Here is an 18,742-nt window from a genome sequence, read left to right on the forward strand (position 1 = left end):
GAATGATATGCAAGAGAGCCCCCCTGGGGCTGAGGACCAAAACAGGAAATCCCTGCTATCAGAACCCACAGAGATCTAACTGCAAGGCCTTATTCCAACCTCCCCAAGTTGAAAAGATGACGGCGAAAGCTAGAAGGATGCTAGGTTGCATAGGGAGAGGTATGGCTAGTAGGAAAAAGGAGGTATTGATGCCCCTGTATAAGACTTTGGTGAGACCTCATTTAGAATATTGTGTATAATTCCTGAGGTCGCACCTTCAAAAAGATATAAAAAGGATGGAGTCGGTACAGAGGAAGGCTACTAAAATGGTATGTGGTCTTCATCATAAGGTAGAGGGACAGACTTAAAGATCTCAATCTGAATACTTTGGAGGAAAGGCAGGAGAGGGGGGAGATATGATTGACGTTTAAATACCTACGTAATGTAAATGTGCATGAGTCGAGTCTTTGCAATGAGAGGGCATAGGATAAAGTTAACAGATAATAGGCTCGAGTAATCCGAGGAAATACTTTTTTACAGAAAGAGTTATAGATGCATAGAACAATCTCCCAGAAGAGGTGGTGGAGATAGAGACTGTGTCTTAATTCAAAAGGGCCTGGGATAGGCATGTGGGATTTCTCGGAGAGAGAAAGAGATAATGGTTACTGCGGATGGGCAGACTAGATGGGTCATTTGGCCTTTATCTGCCATCATGTTTCTATGTTTCCTGGAGGAAGGCAAGAACCAATGGTATCGATGCCGAGCTTGAATTTTTGCTCTTCTGAGCACCAGGTCTGAAAACACTGCCAGGCCTCGACATAGGCTGCAATGGTCGACCACTTCTTGTTGTGCAAGATGGTAGCAACCACTCCGGCCAAGTAGCCTCTGCACACTAAAGCTGCACACTCAAGAGCCAGGCTGCAAGACTAAAGCCGTCCAGATCTTGAAGGGTTATTGAGTCCTGCGTGAGGCAGCGAGGGTGGCAGGGAAGTCCAAGACCCCGATCTAACCTCAAACCACTTCTGCCTACCACAGGCATCTCGGCCAATCAGGCGCCATGAGAATCACCCAACACCGGTGTTCCTTGATTTTCTGCAGAAGCCACCCTATCATGGGCCATGGAGGAAAGGCAAAAAGAAAGACCCTCCTGTGGTCATTGATGAACCGTGGCATTAAATCCTTTGCATCCTGGTTCATGACAGTGGCTGAAGAACCATGTCTGCCTTTTTGTTGGATGCTGATGCCTTCAGGTTGAATTTTGGCTGACCCCATCTCTCCACTATGCACGTGAAGGCTCTCTGAGCAACAAGTCCCCTGGATCCAGAGTTTGGCAGTTGAGATAACCCACTTGCACGTTGTCTGGGCTTGCTACATGCACCACTGAAAGTGCCAGAAAATGGCATTCCACCCAGTGGAAGAGTATTTAAGCCTCCCGTCACATTGTCTGAGAAGATTCAAACCACCTTGTTCTGGAGCACCCTCTCAAAGAGCAGGAGAGCCAGCTGGATTGTTTGAAGCTCCAAGCGATTGATCAACCACGGCTCTCAGATGGGGACCAACATCTCTGGACTGGACAGTCCATGGAAAGTGACCTTCCCCCTAACCGTAAAGGATGGCCTCTAACATCAATATTTTCCAGGTAGTTATCTGGAGGGGAACCCCTCTGGCATGAGAGAGAGGATTCAACCACCTAGCTAGACTGTGATGAGCTTCTGTTGTGGATGAAGTGAGTCTCTTTGCAGAATCCAATGGAAAATGAGCGCTTCTCGAAGTGGCTGCAAGTGGGCTCTCACCCAGGGGACAATGGCTTTGGCCACAATCATTGCTTCCAGAACCTGCAAATATTGCCATGCTGTCAGGGTGGGAGTGTTTACTTTAGAAGAACATGCAAATGATGAAGCTTCTCCTTGCGTAACTATGGAAGAAACACTCTGTTCACACTCGTGGTGAACCAGACTCCTAGATATTCTAGGTTTTGCATCTGAACGGGGTGACTAGGTGAACTATTTGTTGTCCTTATAACTCAAGACGGAGCCCTGTTTGAGCCAAATATCTGTCATGATCATTTTAACAAGGTGCAAAAATCATTTTGTCTTCTGTAAAAGAACCAGCTGTAAGCCTTAGTGCAAGTGAATGCCTGAAAACTGATGAAAACAGGATTTAAAACTGAACCAAGTGCATAAATCATGGAAGAGAAGGGCCCTAAGAGGCATGCAATAGTCTGTCCAAATTACTTCATGTTGCAAGGCTATACAGAAAACTCTCAAATATCTGGCCTTGCCCAACATTTCTTGAAGCACAGTGGCAATACAACAGCATTTATAGTTGAAGGAGATCCAATTAGCTTAGATTTATTACATAGTTAAGTGATAACATGATTTTTGTTGTTGAAATAAATATTGCATTTTCATATACCATGTATTATTAGGGTTGTCCAGAAAAACCTAAAGTTGGAAAAACTATGTGAATTGAATTTTTTCCCATGAATTTGATTGTGCTTTCAGAAAATAGTTAAAAAAAAAAAAATTAAAGCCCTTCCTGGGGTCCCTCAAAGCCATTAATTATAGAAAGCTCTGTTTTTCTTAAAATGTGCTGCTATTTTTGCTTAATGGAGCTAATTTTTGAATTATAACTTATGTTTTTACATTCACCAATGATACACTGATGATAAAAGACATTTTATGCAAAAAATCTAGCTGTATTTTGCACTTTATTGTGGAAAATAACATACGGTAAATTTAACATACTTTAATCTTACCATGCTAATGTAATTTGAAAGTTTTTTTGTAGTATAGCTGTCTGTATACAGTCTCTTCCTCTGTAAACCACTCTGAACTGTTTGTGGTATTGCGGTATATAAAGTTATTATTATAATTAATAGCTAAACACATATGAATGGTATTCCAAACACTCAGGGCTCCTTTTACAAAGGTGCGTTAGTGCCTTAACGCATGGAATAGCGTGCGCTAGCTGCTACCGCCTCCTTTTGAGCAAGCAGTAGTTTTTCAGGTAACGTGCCCTAAAAACGCTAGCCCACCTTTGTAAAAGGAGCCATCAAGCACTCAATGTCTTCCTGAGATAGTCAGGATAAAGCCTGTGATACTATTCAGCTCTTTGCAACACAGCCTCCCGCTGCACTGGGTCTGTGGTAATGTCAGTGGCAAAGTTAGTTATTACATTACATTAGTGATTTCTATTCCGCCATTACCTTGCGGTTCAAGGCGGATTACATTCAAACTAAAAACAAGAATTACAAGTTATCATTTAACCTCGCTCAGCTGTGTCGCTAACCACCTTCACAGTGTTGACAATACTTTTAGGCTGAAATTGAAGCATGGTCAAACCCGGAATTAGAGCCCATTTCAGCGCCAAAGCCAAAATCAATATTCAAGCCTCTAATAATCATATATCACCAAACTTACCATAAATATGGCTGCTAATTCTTATCTCTAATAAAAGGCATAAATAAATGTGAAGATTTTTCTTTTTATATACAGCAATATAGCAAGTAGCACTAACTGACCATGTTTACACTGGCTACTGTGGAAGTTTATACAACTATAAAGGGTGTACCCTTTCATCAATGGTTTTACAAGGCAGTTAGGTAAGCAGAAACATTCTCAACAACTAAATAAATAACACCCCCTTTTACTAAACCGCGATAGTGGTTATTGGTGCAGGGAGCCGCACTGAATGCTCCATGCTACTCCCGACGCTTGTAGGAACTCTGAGTGTCGGGAGCAGTGTGGAGGATTCAGCGCAGCTCCCTGTGCTAATAACCGCTATCGTGGTTTAGTAAAATGGGGGGTGAGGCTGGGTCTCGCATATTACAAGCTACCAGTAATATCAGGAACCTACCTGATTTGAGGATTTTTTTAAAAAAAATTATTACATTACACCTGACTTTTATACCAAGGCTGACTGAAAAGTAATGAGACTGCCTGTTTTTCTTTCCAAGTAGATGTGGCAAAGCTTTGCTGGTTCTTGTGAAGCTCAACTATGGACGTTCTGAACCTGCACTTGGAATACTGTAGTCTTCATTGTAGGGTCACAGCAAGAGGAAGAACATCATACATTTTGTCATGGCAGATGAGGAAAAGTGTCTGTGAGTACGTCAGAGGTGTATGATTGAATTTTGTGTTAAACTTGTAGTTGTGTTCAGAGTCATCTATCATGGGATTCCTTGGTATTTATCGTAGGTTATGGAAATCTACCGACCACTTAGAACTTTGAGGTCTGAGGGTACAATGCTACTGTCAGTGATGGACTTCTTAAACATGCACTATGAGAATACGAGAGCTTCTGCTTTTTCCATCATAGGAATAACTCTGTGGAACAAGTTAACTGGACCACAAAGAGCTCTCACTGATATTCAGATGTTCAAGAAAATGCTTAAGACTACACTTTTTGTAGAAGCATTGTAATGAATGATGATTCTTGTTTACCATACTCTGGTTCTGATTGCTATATAATAGAACTCTTGACATGTCATGGTAGGCATATGGAACATATGCTATATAATGGAACTCTTGACATGTCATGGTAGGCACATGGAACCGCGTGGAAATTAGTTGTCTTCAGATGATGAAGTGAAAAGCGTCGCAGCACTAAAAGTGATGTCACGAAGAAATAAATCTACTGCACATCTTTTAATCGTTTTTGAAACGCTGCAACAAAAAAAAAAAAAAATTGAACGTAGTGAATGTTAATGATGATACTTTTGAAAAAGAAGAATGTTCAGATCCTGTGCAGCCATCTGGTTCTGAATTTAAAAAAAACAGTCTCATTACATTAGGGATTTCTATTCCGCTATTACCTTGCGGTTCAAGGCGGATTACAAAAGAGTTAAAGATTTCTGGTCCTTTTTGGGGAAAAAAAAGAGAGCAGGTTGATTTGGGAGTTCAGGGGGTTAGAGGGATGAAAGAAGGAAGCTTGAGAGGTTAGGACTTTTTCAGGGATTTTTTGAAAAGTATAGTCTTTTTCTTTTCTGAAAGTTTTGTAATCTGGGGTCGTTATCAGAAGGTTAGCGATTTGGTTGTCTATTTTTGCTGCTTGAGTGGCTAGGAGGCCATCATATAGTTTTTTCCATTTAACTTCTTTGATTGGCGGGTGTGTGAATGGAGTGTGTTTTCCTATGTCTGTTTGAGATGGTTTGGATGAGGCGATTGTTCAAGTAGGTTGGGCTATCTCCGTTTAAAGTTTTAAATAGTAGACAGTAGAATTTGAATAGTATTCTTGCTGGAATTGGAAGCCAGAGTTGAGTGATGTGGTCATGTTTCCTCAATGAGTAGATGAGTCTTAGAGCTGTGTTTTGAATTGTTTGTAGTTGTCTTGTTATTGTAGCAGGGCACGGGAGATAGAAGATGTTGCAATAGTCTAGTAGTCCTAGTATTAGTGATTGTACTATGAGCTGAAATTGTGTTTTCTCGAAGAATTTTCTGACTTGTCTTAAGTTTCTCATAACTGCGAATGATTTCTGTATTGTTTTATTGATTTGCAGTTGCATGGTGCAGCATCTGTCTATTGTTATTCCTAGTAGTTTTAGGGTGAGTTGTATGGGGTAGTTAATTGCATTGATTTCTATGTTGGTTATGGTTGAGGTTTTGTTATTTTCAAGGAGGATGAATTTTGTTTTGTCTGGGTTCAGTTTCAGTTTGTGATCTTTCATCCAAGTTGCTACTCTTTCAAGTTTTTGGTGTAGTGCGTCGGTCATGGAGGGCTTTGATCAAAAGGTATGAGAATGGTGATGTTATCTGCATAACTGTAGGAAGATAGGCCTAGTTTGTCCATGTGGGCACCAAGGGAGGCAGTGTAGAGGTTTAAAATAGTAGGGGATAATGGCGATCCTTGGGTACGCCGCAGGGGTTTGACCAAGTTTCTGATTTTCTTTATCTAATTTTACTCTGCAGGTTCTGGATTTTAGGAATCCTTTGAACCATGAGTATACTTTATCTGTGATACCTATTGTGTCCAAAATTTGTAGTAGGGTGTTATGGTCCACCAGGTCAAATGCAGCAGTCAGGTCCAGTTGTATGAACATCATTTTTTTTCCCCCTGTATTGAGGTGTTGTCTAGTATTCAATCAGTCTGCCAACTTATTCAGTTTCAGTAATAACATTTACACTTCTCCCTCCATATTCGCAGTTTCAGTAATCACGGTTTTGATTATTTGCGGTTTTTAGCTTGGTGGCACCTTCCCCCCCCAATTACGTCAGCTTGCATAGAGAAATCGCTGATTCCAAGTGTTTACAGAGAAAATCACTGATTCCCTACACTTTCTTCACCATGTTTTGCCTCTCCTTCAGGAACAGGCCAGGTTTCCCACCATGTTATTCACAGTTTCACCATATTCACGATGGTTTTTAATAGAAAACAGAAAATAACATATGAAAAAGTTATTCACGGTTTTTCTGTATTCGCGGGTCTGTTAATCCCCTATCACAGTGAATATGGAGGGAGAAGTGTACTGAAAAGTTGGCAGACTGATTGAAAAGTAATGAGACTGTTTGTTTGTTTTTTAAAAAAATTCAGAATCAGATAGCTGCACTGATCTGAACATTCTTCTTTTTCAAAAGTATCATTGTTAACATTCAATTTTTTTTTTTTTTTTTTTGCAGCATTTCAAAAACGATTAAGACGTGCAGTAGATTTATTTCTTTGTGACTTAACTTTTAGTGCTGTGGCGCTTTTCACTTTATCATCTGAAGACAACTACTTTCTGTGCAGTTCCATATGTTTGCCATGACATGTCTAAGAGTTCCATTAGCTCTTTCCAAGTTTAACACAAAATTCAATCATACACCTCTGAGGTACTCACAGACACGTTTTCCTCATCTGCCATGACAAAATGTACCACGTTTTTCCTCTTGCTGTAACCCAACACTGAAGACTACAGTATTCCAAGTGCAGGTTCAGAAACGTCCATATATGAGCTTCACAAAAATCAGAACAGCTTTGCCACATCTACTTCTTAGAGAGAAAAAACCCAGACGCACTCATTACTTTTCAATCAGTTTCTTATTCAGTTATGGCCTTTTAGGTCAGTCCTTGCTACGTGATATAGGAAAAGCTGTTTATCAAAGTTTTAAATAAAACGTTCAACTCCGTGGGTACAATTAGGTACTATCTACAAGTACAAATTGTAAGTTGAAATCAGTACTGGCCTAAAAGGTCTCTCTACAACTAAGTGATAGGCATGCTGAATAGATTCCATTAGCAGTTTACTGTGCATTCTAAAACACCGATCTTCTTCTGTCCGGTAACAGAATTCTGTTAAAGCAAACAGTACTTCTTGTTGCACCTTTGATCAATGTAGTACTGGAACTTGGTTCTACTCCAATTCACATGCAATGCTCTCAAAATTTGCGCACAAGCCCTCTGCACTCATCGTCCAGCCTGCCCTGTGCCGAAGGAAAGACCTGCCCCGCCCTCCGCTGTCTCACGCAGCATCGTTTACGTCAGTTCGCTCGCATTGTGCTAGTTGCAGCCGCGGCCAGGGAGCCGAGCGCGCTTGCTGTCCTCAGGTTTTGACTTCCGGCGGAAGCAGTGTTTGGTTTTCCGTTTCCGGGTAGGGGTTCCCGGGAGGAAGCAACGGGCCGGAGCGGCGGAGGCCTGTGTCATGGCGGAGCTGGTGCAGGGACAGAGCGCGGCTCCGGTGGGGATTAAGAGCGAGGGATTCGTCGATGCGCTGCACCGGGTCCGGCAGGTAATGCGGTACAGGCCTGGGGGCGCGGGTGAGCCTAACGGGGGCGGGCGGCGCCCCTTCCTCGGTAACCATGCGGCCTGGGATGGAGGGGAAGCGCTGCCCATGGAGCCTACAGAGTCCAGCTGATGCCGCATGTTTCTGTCTTCTACAGTGACAACTCCAGCAATAAGTAACTCGGTCCTAAAATACCCAGCCCGGCGCCAGCTATAAATATGTCCAAAGATGTGAGAGTCACCAGAAACACCTGACCCTGCCCATAATGACCTGATTAATTCTGTCACCCATCTTCCCATCAGTGTTCACTACACTCACCCCCTTTAAGTGTCAATAACTTACCCACAAGTGGAGGGATTTATATTTTTTAGTTTTCATGGTTGATTTTTGTAATACCTTTAAAACAATGTTCATACCATACACTTAGGAATTTTGGGGGAAAAAAACACTATCTGAACTCAGATTCCCTGTGGAGGAGTTATACTTCACTGTCAGGAGTGACTGGCCACCACCTTTGTGTGTGTTTATCACAGGTCAAGTGCTACTCTTTCATCTTACTTTACAGCTCAGAGTAAGAAATCAAAGAAAACACCAACAAAAAATAGTTAATAATTTGTGCCAGTGTTTCCTGAGTATGCATCTATTCTGTGTCCATGCGTGTCAGAAAGCCTTAGTAAGATCTGAGCTGAGAAAAAGTAATCGTTGAAACAGTATGATGGAATTACAGCCTCTTGGTTTGAAGAAGATGATCTATAAAACTTTATACTGGACGTAACTTCAAATAAGATTGTACAAAACATCTCAGCAGCAGTGACTGAGTACAGTCTAGAAGATCTCCTAAAATGTCATCTTATCTCCTGGAGAGTATTTGTGTGTGTGTGCATTTTTAACCCGTTAGCCTTGGAGGTCTCTGGCCAGCATCCTTGAGTAATGTTTCCTAGACATTCCACACTGTCCCTTACTTGTTACACCAGAAAGTAAAATTGTGGAATACCTTGTTTTAACCTAATGGGTGCAATAACTATCACTCAAGGGGAGCTCTAAAGTCTATGAAAGGACTTGGGAAAGACTTCAGAGGCCTAAAACTGTGTATCAAGGGCATAAAATGGATCCTTCCTGTTTAGATTCCAAATGAATTAATACAAATGTCTAAACTGGTATGTTTTAGCTTAAAAACATTTTTAATTCTTCAGTTGTCATTCAATTGTGAGACATAATGGCACATTATGTTGCCAGTAACATGCAGATAATATGGGTTCCTGGCAATTAATTATTTTTGGTAGCAAAAGTTCAGTTAATGACTTTATTTTAAAAAAAAAAGAGAGCAGACGATCCAAGTTAAAAGTGTCTTGCTTTTGACTTGGCTCCTAAGCACAGGATATTTGTAACTTGATTAAGGTTACAGTTTCAAAAATGAGCTTTAACCTCATGTCCCAGTGATGTGTCTTAACTCAGGTGTCCTTGAGGGCCACACCCAGTCAGGTTTTCAAGATTTCTACAATGAATGTGCATTAGATCTATTTGCATACAATGGAAATAGAGCATGCAAATTAATCTCTTGTGTATTCATTGTTGAAATCTGGAAATCTCAACTCTTTGAGGACTGTGGTTTCCCACCCCTGGTCTAACTACTGGATCAGCCTTCCTTCCTGTTATCAATTATTGTCCAATATTACTGCTACTCTTAATTTTAAATTATAAGCAAGGGTGTCTTATCTTTCTTTGAATTGCAAGCATTTTGAAGGAGAGAGGAGCTTTTGCTCACTATGGTGTTATTTTGTTGTTGTTGTTGTTGTTTTTCTGTGCCATTTATGGTGTGTTGAATGAGAATTTAGTGCTTCCAATATAAGTTTAGAGCAATGTTCATCTCCACACTTAGATGGAAGTGGAGCACATACCCATTTTTCTAGTCAGGCATGTAAGTATGGTAGAGATGTGCTACTCCTAGTGAATTTAGGTAAAATGTACTTGAGACCAGAGGAAAGTGAGGTATTAGAATCTTAATGGTAGCACAGTACTACAGTTTGAAGTGTCTACCTCCACTTCAGCACTGGATTATTTCTTGCAACATTTATAATTCTAGAGGCATTTGAGACTATGAAAGGAGGATGATCATTATTCATTGTGACTAGAAGCTAAGTACTGATATGCTGAAATTGTCACTAAGCAAATATAGTTAATATGTCTGCAATGTTGTGCATGATTTTGACCTGTAATTTTTATGTGTACTAATATATTAATCATACATCAGTTAAGATATTGTGAATCAGAATTTGAATTGGTAAAATGGTATATAAATTAAAATAAATTGTTTTAAAAATCTTACAGAGCCTCTATCAATTGCTTTGAATAAGAAAACATGTAAAAACAGACTTCAGATTTTCTACCTATTTTAAGTCCTAATATTTTACATGACTGACTAGTCCAACAGTCTAGCTCAGTGTTTCTTAACTCGGTCCTGGAATATCCCCTGTCAGTCAGGTTTTCAGGATATCCACAGTGAACATGCTTTAAAGAAATTTGCATATAATGGAGACAGTATATGTAAATAAAGTTTATGCATATTCATTGTGGATAACCTGCATGGCAAGGGGGTACTCCAGGACTGAGTTGAGAAACACTGGTCTAGCTGACCAGCTGTTTGTGTTTTAAAATTGTTAGAAATACTCTAAAATTACAATAAAAGCTTGTCTTCGGGAGCCCCTTGTATGTGCGGTCTTCGGCCTTATAGCCATTCAGTTCTCTTGTGGCTAGATGGTATCTTTTCATTTGGTTTTCAGCATTGTAATATGTTTTGTTTTTCTAGAATAAATTATTTTAAAGGGTTTTTTTTACGATTTCACTTTAACAGACAGAATACTTGGTCTTTTCCAATTTACTCTGGATATGTATTATTTGCAGAAAAGCTATTGAGGTAGTTTTAATTTTTTTTGAGGGGCCTGTGGATGTTTGCAGTGAAAGTGAGATGAATAAATAGACTATGGACATAGGGTCTCATGGGAAATAAATATAGGTGTGGCTTTTGTTAAGGAGATAGTTTGGCTAAATTGGTGCTCAGGCATCCAAAAGTCACGATAATTTCTTTTCACTTTAATATTGGTTATTAATTTCTAAAGAGAAATTTAGCATTAAATTGTCTTTCTGTGCATCATTTCATAGCATTTGCTCACCTTATATCCCTCTCTTACCAGCCTCTCTCACTATATTGCATCGCATTTCAGTTCATTTAATTTATTGTATTTATATTCCGTTTATATCTAAATATTCTAGATGGATTCCATCAGTACATGCATAAAACAGATCAAAGCATATCTCCTCTCACATATAACCCTGTGCATTTAGATCCTTTGGTCATGTTCTGTCACAGCTAGAAAAATGATGATGGCACCTCTTGCTGTCATGTCACCCCCAAAGGAGTAACCATAGTGCCATAGTTCTGTATTATGCTGTACCATCATCAGAGAGGCACAGCAAATTCCTCCTATGGTAATTGCTCACAAGTACCTGTAACATATAAAAGGGCAGGAAGTGAGATATGCTTTCCTTTCCATGTAGTTTGACTGACAGATACGCATTTGAAATAGAACTGAATGTTCTTGTATGCACATTGTCAGTGTTGACGCTCCTCCTATAGAATCTTTTAATTATGGCCAAATTTAGGACCCCTTTTATCAAGCCACTGTAGAGTATTTTAGTGCGGGCCAGCGAGGTAAATGCTCTGATGCTCATTCAATTCCTTTGAGAGTCAGAACATTTACCTTGCCAGCCTGCCCTAAAATGCTCTGCTGGCATGGATCGCTGGTGTGCAATCCCAACGCATGCGCAGACCATTTGTAGATAGTCTGCGCGTGCGTCTAGAGATTCGAGGCGGCAGGCAGGAGAAAACTGGGGACGAGCAGGGTGGCGATTTGGGACAAGCAGGCAGGGAAGATCCGAGGAAGAGCATTGTGGCGGCAGGCAGGAGAAATTTGGGGCAGCAGAGAGCAGGGCGTCTATGGAGCTGGAGAGTCAGAAAGAGGAACGTAGGGAGAGAGGAGACATGATTGAGACATTTAAATACATCACAGGACGTATCGAGGTGGAAGATGATATCTTCATTCTCAGAGGACCTTCTGCCACCAGAGGGCATCCGCTCAAACTCAGGGGCGGGAAATTTCGTGGCGACATAAGGAAGTACTTCTTCACAGAAAGAGTGGTTGACCGTTGGAATGAGCTTCCAGCGCAGGTGATCGAGGCCAATAGCGTGTTGGACTTCAAGAATAAATGGGATACATATGTGGGATCCCTACGAGGGTCAGAGGAGGAAAGAGGGGATTCATAAGAGAGTCAATCTGACTAAATAGTCACTGGGTATAGACTTAAGAGGAAGGGACAGTACGGTGGGCAGACTTGATGGGCTATAGCCCTTTTCTGCCGTCATCTTCTATGTTTCTATGACTGGTCCTCAGCAGTCGCTTCTTGGGTTGATCGGCCAGCCCAGTCAGTTTTAAAAATTTGGTTGGTGAATCACGTCCCTGTCTACTTTGCATGCGTTTCTCCTCATTTGCATGCACGGATTCGAAGCGGATTGCAGAAGAAGTTAGTTAATCGGGCCAGAGGGAAATCTGGTTGCAAACCGATCAGTACACGATTGGTTTGCTTTATGAATCTAGTAGCCCTTTGTGTTTTACAATGTTTGGGTCAACCATGGGTCTTCCATAGCTGAAGGGGAGGTAGAGGTGGATGCAGTTGAGTTAGCTGAAAATGGAAAAGGATCTGTTATAAGTGCTGCATTCTAGAGCACTAAGGTCTAGATGTACTAAAGCCAGCGATCGTCACTAAACCCTGTTTTCATAGTTTTAGTGACGATTGTTGTTACCGATCCAATGCACAAAACAGCCCACCGCTTGTTTTTCCCCTTGGTCGCTCATTTTCTGATTCGGCCATGCAAATTAGCAAAAACCCCATGCAAAATAGCCAAGCAATTGATGCACTCAAACATCGCTTGGCTATTCCAAATGGGGATTTAGCGATCGTAAAAACTGACTGGGCTAGACCTTTTTTTTTTTTTTTTTTTTAATGGCACAGATGTTGTGTGTATGTTTTACAAAAGCACAATCTGTCCCATTAAAAAAAAAAAAAAGAAGAAAGCCCTCCGTGCCGTGCCCCCCCTTTCCCCCATGACAGGCACTCCTGAGCCACTGTCCCTCCTGAACCCAAAACAAATGGCAGGAAGGATGCTCACTCCCCCTGCGCCAATCATCCCCTCCCCACCCCTCAAAAAAAGGCAGGAGGGATGCCCATTCCATCCTGCCATTGGAGGCCCCCTCTCAACCCCCCCCCCCTCTCGGTACCTTTTAAGTTGGGAGCAGGAGGGGTGCTCAGTCCCTCCTTCTTTGATGTCACCAAGTCTACAATGCTGGGCCTTCCCCTCCTGGTGGTCATGTGATATATGAGGAGGGGCCTAAGGCCCAGATTGGCTCAGATACCTCAGGCCCCTCCCCTTCCTTAGGCTCCTTCCTCTGTGTCCCGGATACAAGAGGGAGGAGACTAAGGCCCTGATTGGCTTGACTGAACACCCCTCCTGCTTCCAACTTAAAAGATACGAGTGGGGGTTGAGGAGGGCCTCCAGAAGCAGGAGGGAGTGAGCATCTCTCCTGCTTTTTTTTCAGGGGGTGAAGATAGGGGATGGTTGGCGGGGGGTGGGGTTGATGATTGGCATGGGGGACCTTTTGTGGCAGGAGGGAGTGAGCATCCCTTCTGCAGTTTTGCTGCGGGGGGGGGGGGGGGTATCATCGGGAAGGCAGGAGGGAGTAGGCAACCCTCCTGCCATTTGTTTTGGGCTCGAGGGGAACAGTGGCTCGGGGTGCCTGGCACCAGGGGGGAATTTTTTTTTAATTGGTTTTTATTTTATTTAGAAGTTGTTTAACACAAAAAAACACAACATTCAGAAACATAGCCCAAATAGAAAAACAAGTGATAAAGTCTATTGCATTGTTCTTCGCGTGAACCATAAAGACTCAAAAACAGACCGCAACTGCCCCTCGCCCTCCTCCAACCCTCCCCCTACCCCTAGCACTCCAGTGTTTTGTTTTGGTTTTTAATGGGACAGATTGTGTGTGTGTAACACACACACAATTTCACTGCCTTTTTTTTTTTTTTTTTTTTAAAGCCCTAACAGCAGTAACAGGAGGCTGCTTCCCCTGTCACTGCTGTTAGGGCTCTGCACATGTGTTAATTGACCAATAGTGATCAGAGTTGGTATCTTTAGTGCATCTAGCCCTAAGTGGGCCAGTATGGCCAAGTAACAGTTCTCAGGGAGGAATGAATGTGTGTGTGACACAGCTGATGGCATGTTAAATAGTATGCGTTGCCTCAAATGACTGGACTTTCTCTTCTTTTCTAAGCGCAGTTCTACTCTGTTAAATGTGTGTTGGTCGGGTGTGTGTTTGTCTACAGCAGGGGTGTCCAATGTCGGTCCTCGAGGGCCGCAGATTTTCAGGATTTCCCCAATGAATATACATGAGGTCTATTTGCATGCACTGCTTTCATTGTATGCTAATAGATCTCATGCATATTCATTGGGGAAATCCTGAAAACCCGACTGGATTGTGGCCCTCGAGGACCGACATTGGACACCCCTGGTCTACAGTGTTGCTGCTTTTCCAAATTTAAATCAGCCCTACTTTAAGTTTTTTGGAACTTCAAGGTCACTGGCAAAGATGTGCATGCATACCTGAAGAGTTAGTGTTTCATCTTTATGGCCAGAAGAGCTGGTCAGCAGCCATGAGAAACTATTTTCATTTTGGGATTGGACATTCATTTGCCGGTCATGTTTATCCTTTCTTAAGTCATTGTCAGGCTTTTATTTCCTTCCTAATAATTTTGTCTTGCTGCTGCCACCTTTTGTTTGTTAGAACAGAGATGAACAACTTTGGTCCTGAAGGACCACAACCTGTTTGGATTTTCAGGATTGCCACAATGAGTATGCCTGAGATTTGCGTGCATTGCTTTCATTGTATGTGAATAGCCTTCATACATATTCATTGGGGAGATCCTGAAAACCCAATTGGGTTTTCGAGGATCAGGTTTGCTCATCCCTGTGTTAGAGTATAGTGAAACAAGGCAGTAAGCTGACTTTGGCTTCATGCCCTTAGATTTTATTGATGTCATTGTGTGTGCCCATTTCCAGATGTTACTGATGAAGGCAGAGCAACTTTGCATGTCAGAAAGAGGTTAATAAGCATTGCCTCCTCTGGCCTAACTCTGTCTACAAGAACACCTCCAAGCCATACTGGTAATAGAGGATAGGTGATTTTCTGGGGGTAAAGCACCATTTACTTGTGGACATGACTTTGAAATTTGTGCTTTGAGTGATGGACTCAGAAATTTATTGACTTGTAACACATTGATAATGTGAATCGAATTTTGTATTTATAGGTGCTAGAACTGAGCTGTACTGAAGAGCATATTTTACTATTTGACCAAATTGAGCTTTAACATAAATACGAGGGTAAATCAAAAAGTAAAGGCAAAATACATTTAACGAATTTTATAGAAGTAACTGAGCAATTGAACATATCACTTTTCCACAAGACGATGCATTTGTTGTATCGTTCAACTAGTTTTTGCATTCCTGTAGAGAAGAACTTTTTCAGCTACTCCCGAAGCCAGGTGAGCACCTTTACTTCATCATGCACCCATGTTTCATCGCCGGTGACAATTCTCTCCAGAATACTCAGTTCTTCCTGCTGTAAACCTTTTTACTCACTTATAAATCTTTCGTTTATTCATGGTGCTATGTCCCTACTGAGTTAATATTTGATGGTGAATTTCCACAGGCTTCACTACTGCACATTCTTCGATGGTGCAATCTTGCAATGGAGTGTCCATGTTTCTGACCTTGTGGCTGCCACACAACTAAAAAGCCAAGCGCTGCACTGTGCGTGAATGAACTATCCGTTTAACCGATTAAAGCCTTATCTCTGTATTCTACTTACATGTACTCGATGATCCTACATTGTGACTATTACTCTGACTTTCTCCCTTGCTCTGATTACCTCTTTAACTTACATACATGTATTCGACGACTTTCATTATAATTATTTTGCTGATTGTCCAGCTCTTATTTTAAACCGCCTCAAATTATTATGGCTTTGGCGGTTTATAAGAATAAAATTATTATTATTATCCAACATGTAATGTACGAATACATATGTTGCATTTCGCTAGCTCTGTTCCTGTTATCATGTAATTTAATAATTGCCTCTGTATATGGTCTTTTGGTTGAGGATGGGCTGGGGAGGGCTTCAACAGCTGGGAGGGTTTAGATGGCCTGGAGTGAGCTTTGACGTAGACTTTAGCAGTTGGAATCCAAGCACAGTACCGCGTAGAGCTTTGGATTCTTGCCCAGAAATAGATAAGAAGAAAAAATTTTTTGAATTAAATTGAATCAGATTGGGCAGACTGGATGGACCATTTGGGTCTTTTTTCTGCCGTCATCTATTGTGTTACTATGTATGTAATTTTTGATTTGCCTTTGTAATAAAAGAAGCAATCTGAAATCAGAGATCAAGTGTTTCCTTTAGAAGTTAGCACAATAGAGCCCCAGATTATTCGTATTTGAATTGCTTCGTAGTAAAAGGAGCAATGTGAAATCAGAGATCTGTTTACTTTAGTAGAAGTTAGCATAGTAGAGCCCCAGATTATTCGTATTAGAATTTAAATCACTATTTGACCAAATATGAATATATTTGGGGAACTGTTCAGAGCCAAATCAAATAATTTGAATATTCAGTGCAGCCCTAATAGGCACCACAGTGCACTGCTGAATTAGGGCCCAATCTATGTCACCAATAGGGCTTTCTGAAATCTTGATGTGTGAAGCTTGAAACATTGAAAATAAGATGAGTGAAACTTGTCAGGTAAACTTTTTTATGTATCTTGGTGGTGTAAAGAAATATTTTTCCTAGAAATAGTGACCACACTATTAATTATGTTCCAGAGATGCCTATAGCTCGCAGAAAAGGGTTTTATTTAGTGCTGAGCCTGATACACAGGTCTTTTCAAATTCAGGACATGATGATTTTTTATTTTTGTGGTAACAATTCTGACAGAAAATTATCTCAACCCGAATTAGAGGTGATTTAGTCCCTTCATTGGACAACTGCACTCTGTCTATTTCTTCATTAGTGTTGAGTTTTGACTATATCAGTGCATCATTTATTGCTAGCCATTGGCAGATTTAATATTTCATTGTCAGCAAAGGGCAAGACCAGTTCTGTGGAGAATAATGGGAACACCTGGGTGAGCAAAATGATCATGAAGAATGTGCTTAAAATCAAGTTGCTGCTGAATAAAATTTTGCAGAGAATTCACACAACAGTGGCCCTTCTTTTCTATGTCCTGATCAAGTCTTTGCAGTTGAATGAGATACCCTAGTGTTAAACATCCACCGATATATCTTAGCCAGACTCTGTCTGCTAATGATTGGGAAGCAGTAAATGGATTTTTCATGGGGGGGAGGTTTTATAGCCCAGCTATTAGTTTAATGCCCTGAAACACAGTTGTACATTGAAATTCAACACTGAAGACAGGATACTGGGCTAGATGGACCATTGGTCTGACCGAGTAAGGCTATTCTTAACACCTTCTTGAAAGAGCCATGTAACACTGCACTTGAATTTAAGTACTGAAGTGTGTGAGCCCTTGTGGTCTTTGTGTTGTGTACCCTGACAGAACTGTTTAAGTAGTATTAGCTACTATTGCCAGACAATTAGAATATGTTGGTATAAACTTCGGAGCCACATGATTTAAATTATGTCAGAAATGGGCAGTGTGCATGCCAGTACTTTCTCCAGGGAAGCGTTAACACTAGCATTTGTTGAATGCTTTAGCTGGGTACTGCTACTGAGTGGTGGTCTTGCTGGTCATTGCTTCTTAGATGATAAACTCTAGTATTGAAAAATAGAAAAGCAGTGGAATCTAAACACACACAAACTATTAAAAAAATTAAAAATGGAAGAAAAGCCTCAGCCGTCCTATTGTGTACAGCTATAATACTCAAAATGCTGATACCAGTTAGGACTGTTTTCTTTCATCTGCAAAAAACTTCCAAAAACTCAACTTTCAAAGTCAATTTATCATTGAAAAACACTTTAACTATGAGTATTATATCATGGGCTTAATACAATGATGAGCTAGACCCTTTCAAAACATGGAACCTAAAAAACAAGCACTTATCTTCCTTTGTCCCTTGAACACTAATATGAAGGGGTGCTGGAAAGTTCTCAGCCCAATCAAGAAGGGAATGATGTGGAGCCATGAAACTTAGTTATTCCACATATTCACCCCTAAGTTCACACTTGGCACGTTGTGTTTGAAGTTTCTGTGATCCTTTCAAAAAATACTCTGGTCTCTGAAATCACCTTGAATCACTCGAAAATGATTACCCTTTCAAACTCTTTTTAAGGTTTGGAAACGGAAAATAGTCAGATGGAGCAAGATCTGGTGAGTAAGTTGGATGGACCATGCACTGAAACCCCCAACTGTGTCAAAACATCCATTGTTTTGCTAGCCTTGTGAGCAGGTGCATTGTCTTGCAGAAAGAGAACTCCTTTCCGCAGTTTTCCTCTCCTTTTTCTTACAGTGTCTCATTTAATCAGTACAGCAAGTTACAGTAGTATTCTGCATTAACTATTTGGCCCCTTGGAAGATAAGTCAATCATTACAACACCTTCTTGATCCGAAAACACCCGTAGCCATGACTTTTCCTGCTGACTTTTGGTTCTTGAATTTCCTTGGCCTTGGAGAACCTGAGTGTTGCCTTTGCATGGACTGTTGTTTTGTCTCAGGATCATAGTGGTGTAACCATGTTTCATCAACAGTAACTAGTTGTTCCAAAAAGTTGGCATCAGAAATGCTGCAAAATCAACTTGAAAGTGTCCACTTGCTGTTTCTCATCAGCATTCAAACATTTGGGCACCTACTTGGCTGACAGCTTCTGCATACCCAGCTGCTCATGGATTATACATCCAGCATGTTCCATGGATATCTGTAGTGTCTCAACAATTGTTTTAGCCGATA

At 41.1% G+C, this 18,742-nt stretch overlaps 1 protein-coding gene across 9 annotated transcripts in view; it reads left to right on the top strand.

Annotated features, from left to right (window-relative positions):
* The first annotated feature begins 7,483 nt into the window (after positions 1-7,483).
* Positions 7,484-18,742, top strand: part of FUBP3 (far upstream element binding protein 3) — a 137,730-nt gene continuing 126,471 nt past the window's right edge. For 5 of the 9 annotated variants that reach the window (XM_033961002.1, XM_033961006.1, XM_033961003.1 and 2 more), the window contains exon 1: positions 7,485-7,684. In XM_033961002.1, the coding sequence (XP_033816893.1) occupies positions 7,598-7,684 (87 nt within the window). In that variant the 5' untranslated portion in view covers positions 7,485-7,597. Of the gene's footprint in view, positions 7,685-18,742 lie in introns of all 9 variants that reach the window. The other 4 variants (XM_033961009.1, XM_033961005.1, XM_033961007.1 and 1 more) reach the window with 3 other exon arrangements.

Source organism: Geotrypetes seraphini, chromosome 10 (assembly GCF_902459505.1).
Source record: "Geotrypetes seraphini chromosome 10, aGeoSer1.1, whole genome shotgun sequence".
Taxonomy (NCBI): Eukaryota; Metazoa; Chordata; class Amphibia; order Gymnophiona; family Dermophiidae; genus Geotrypetes; species Geotrypetes seraphini.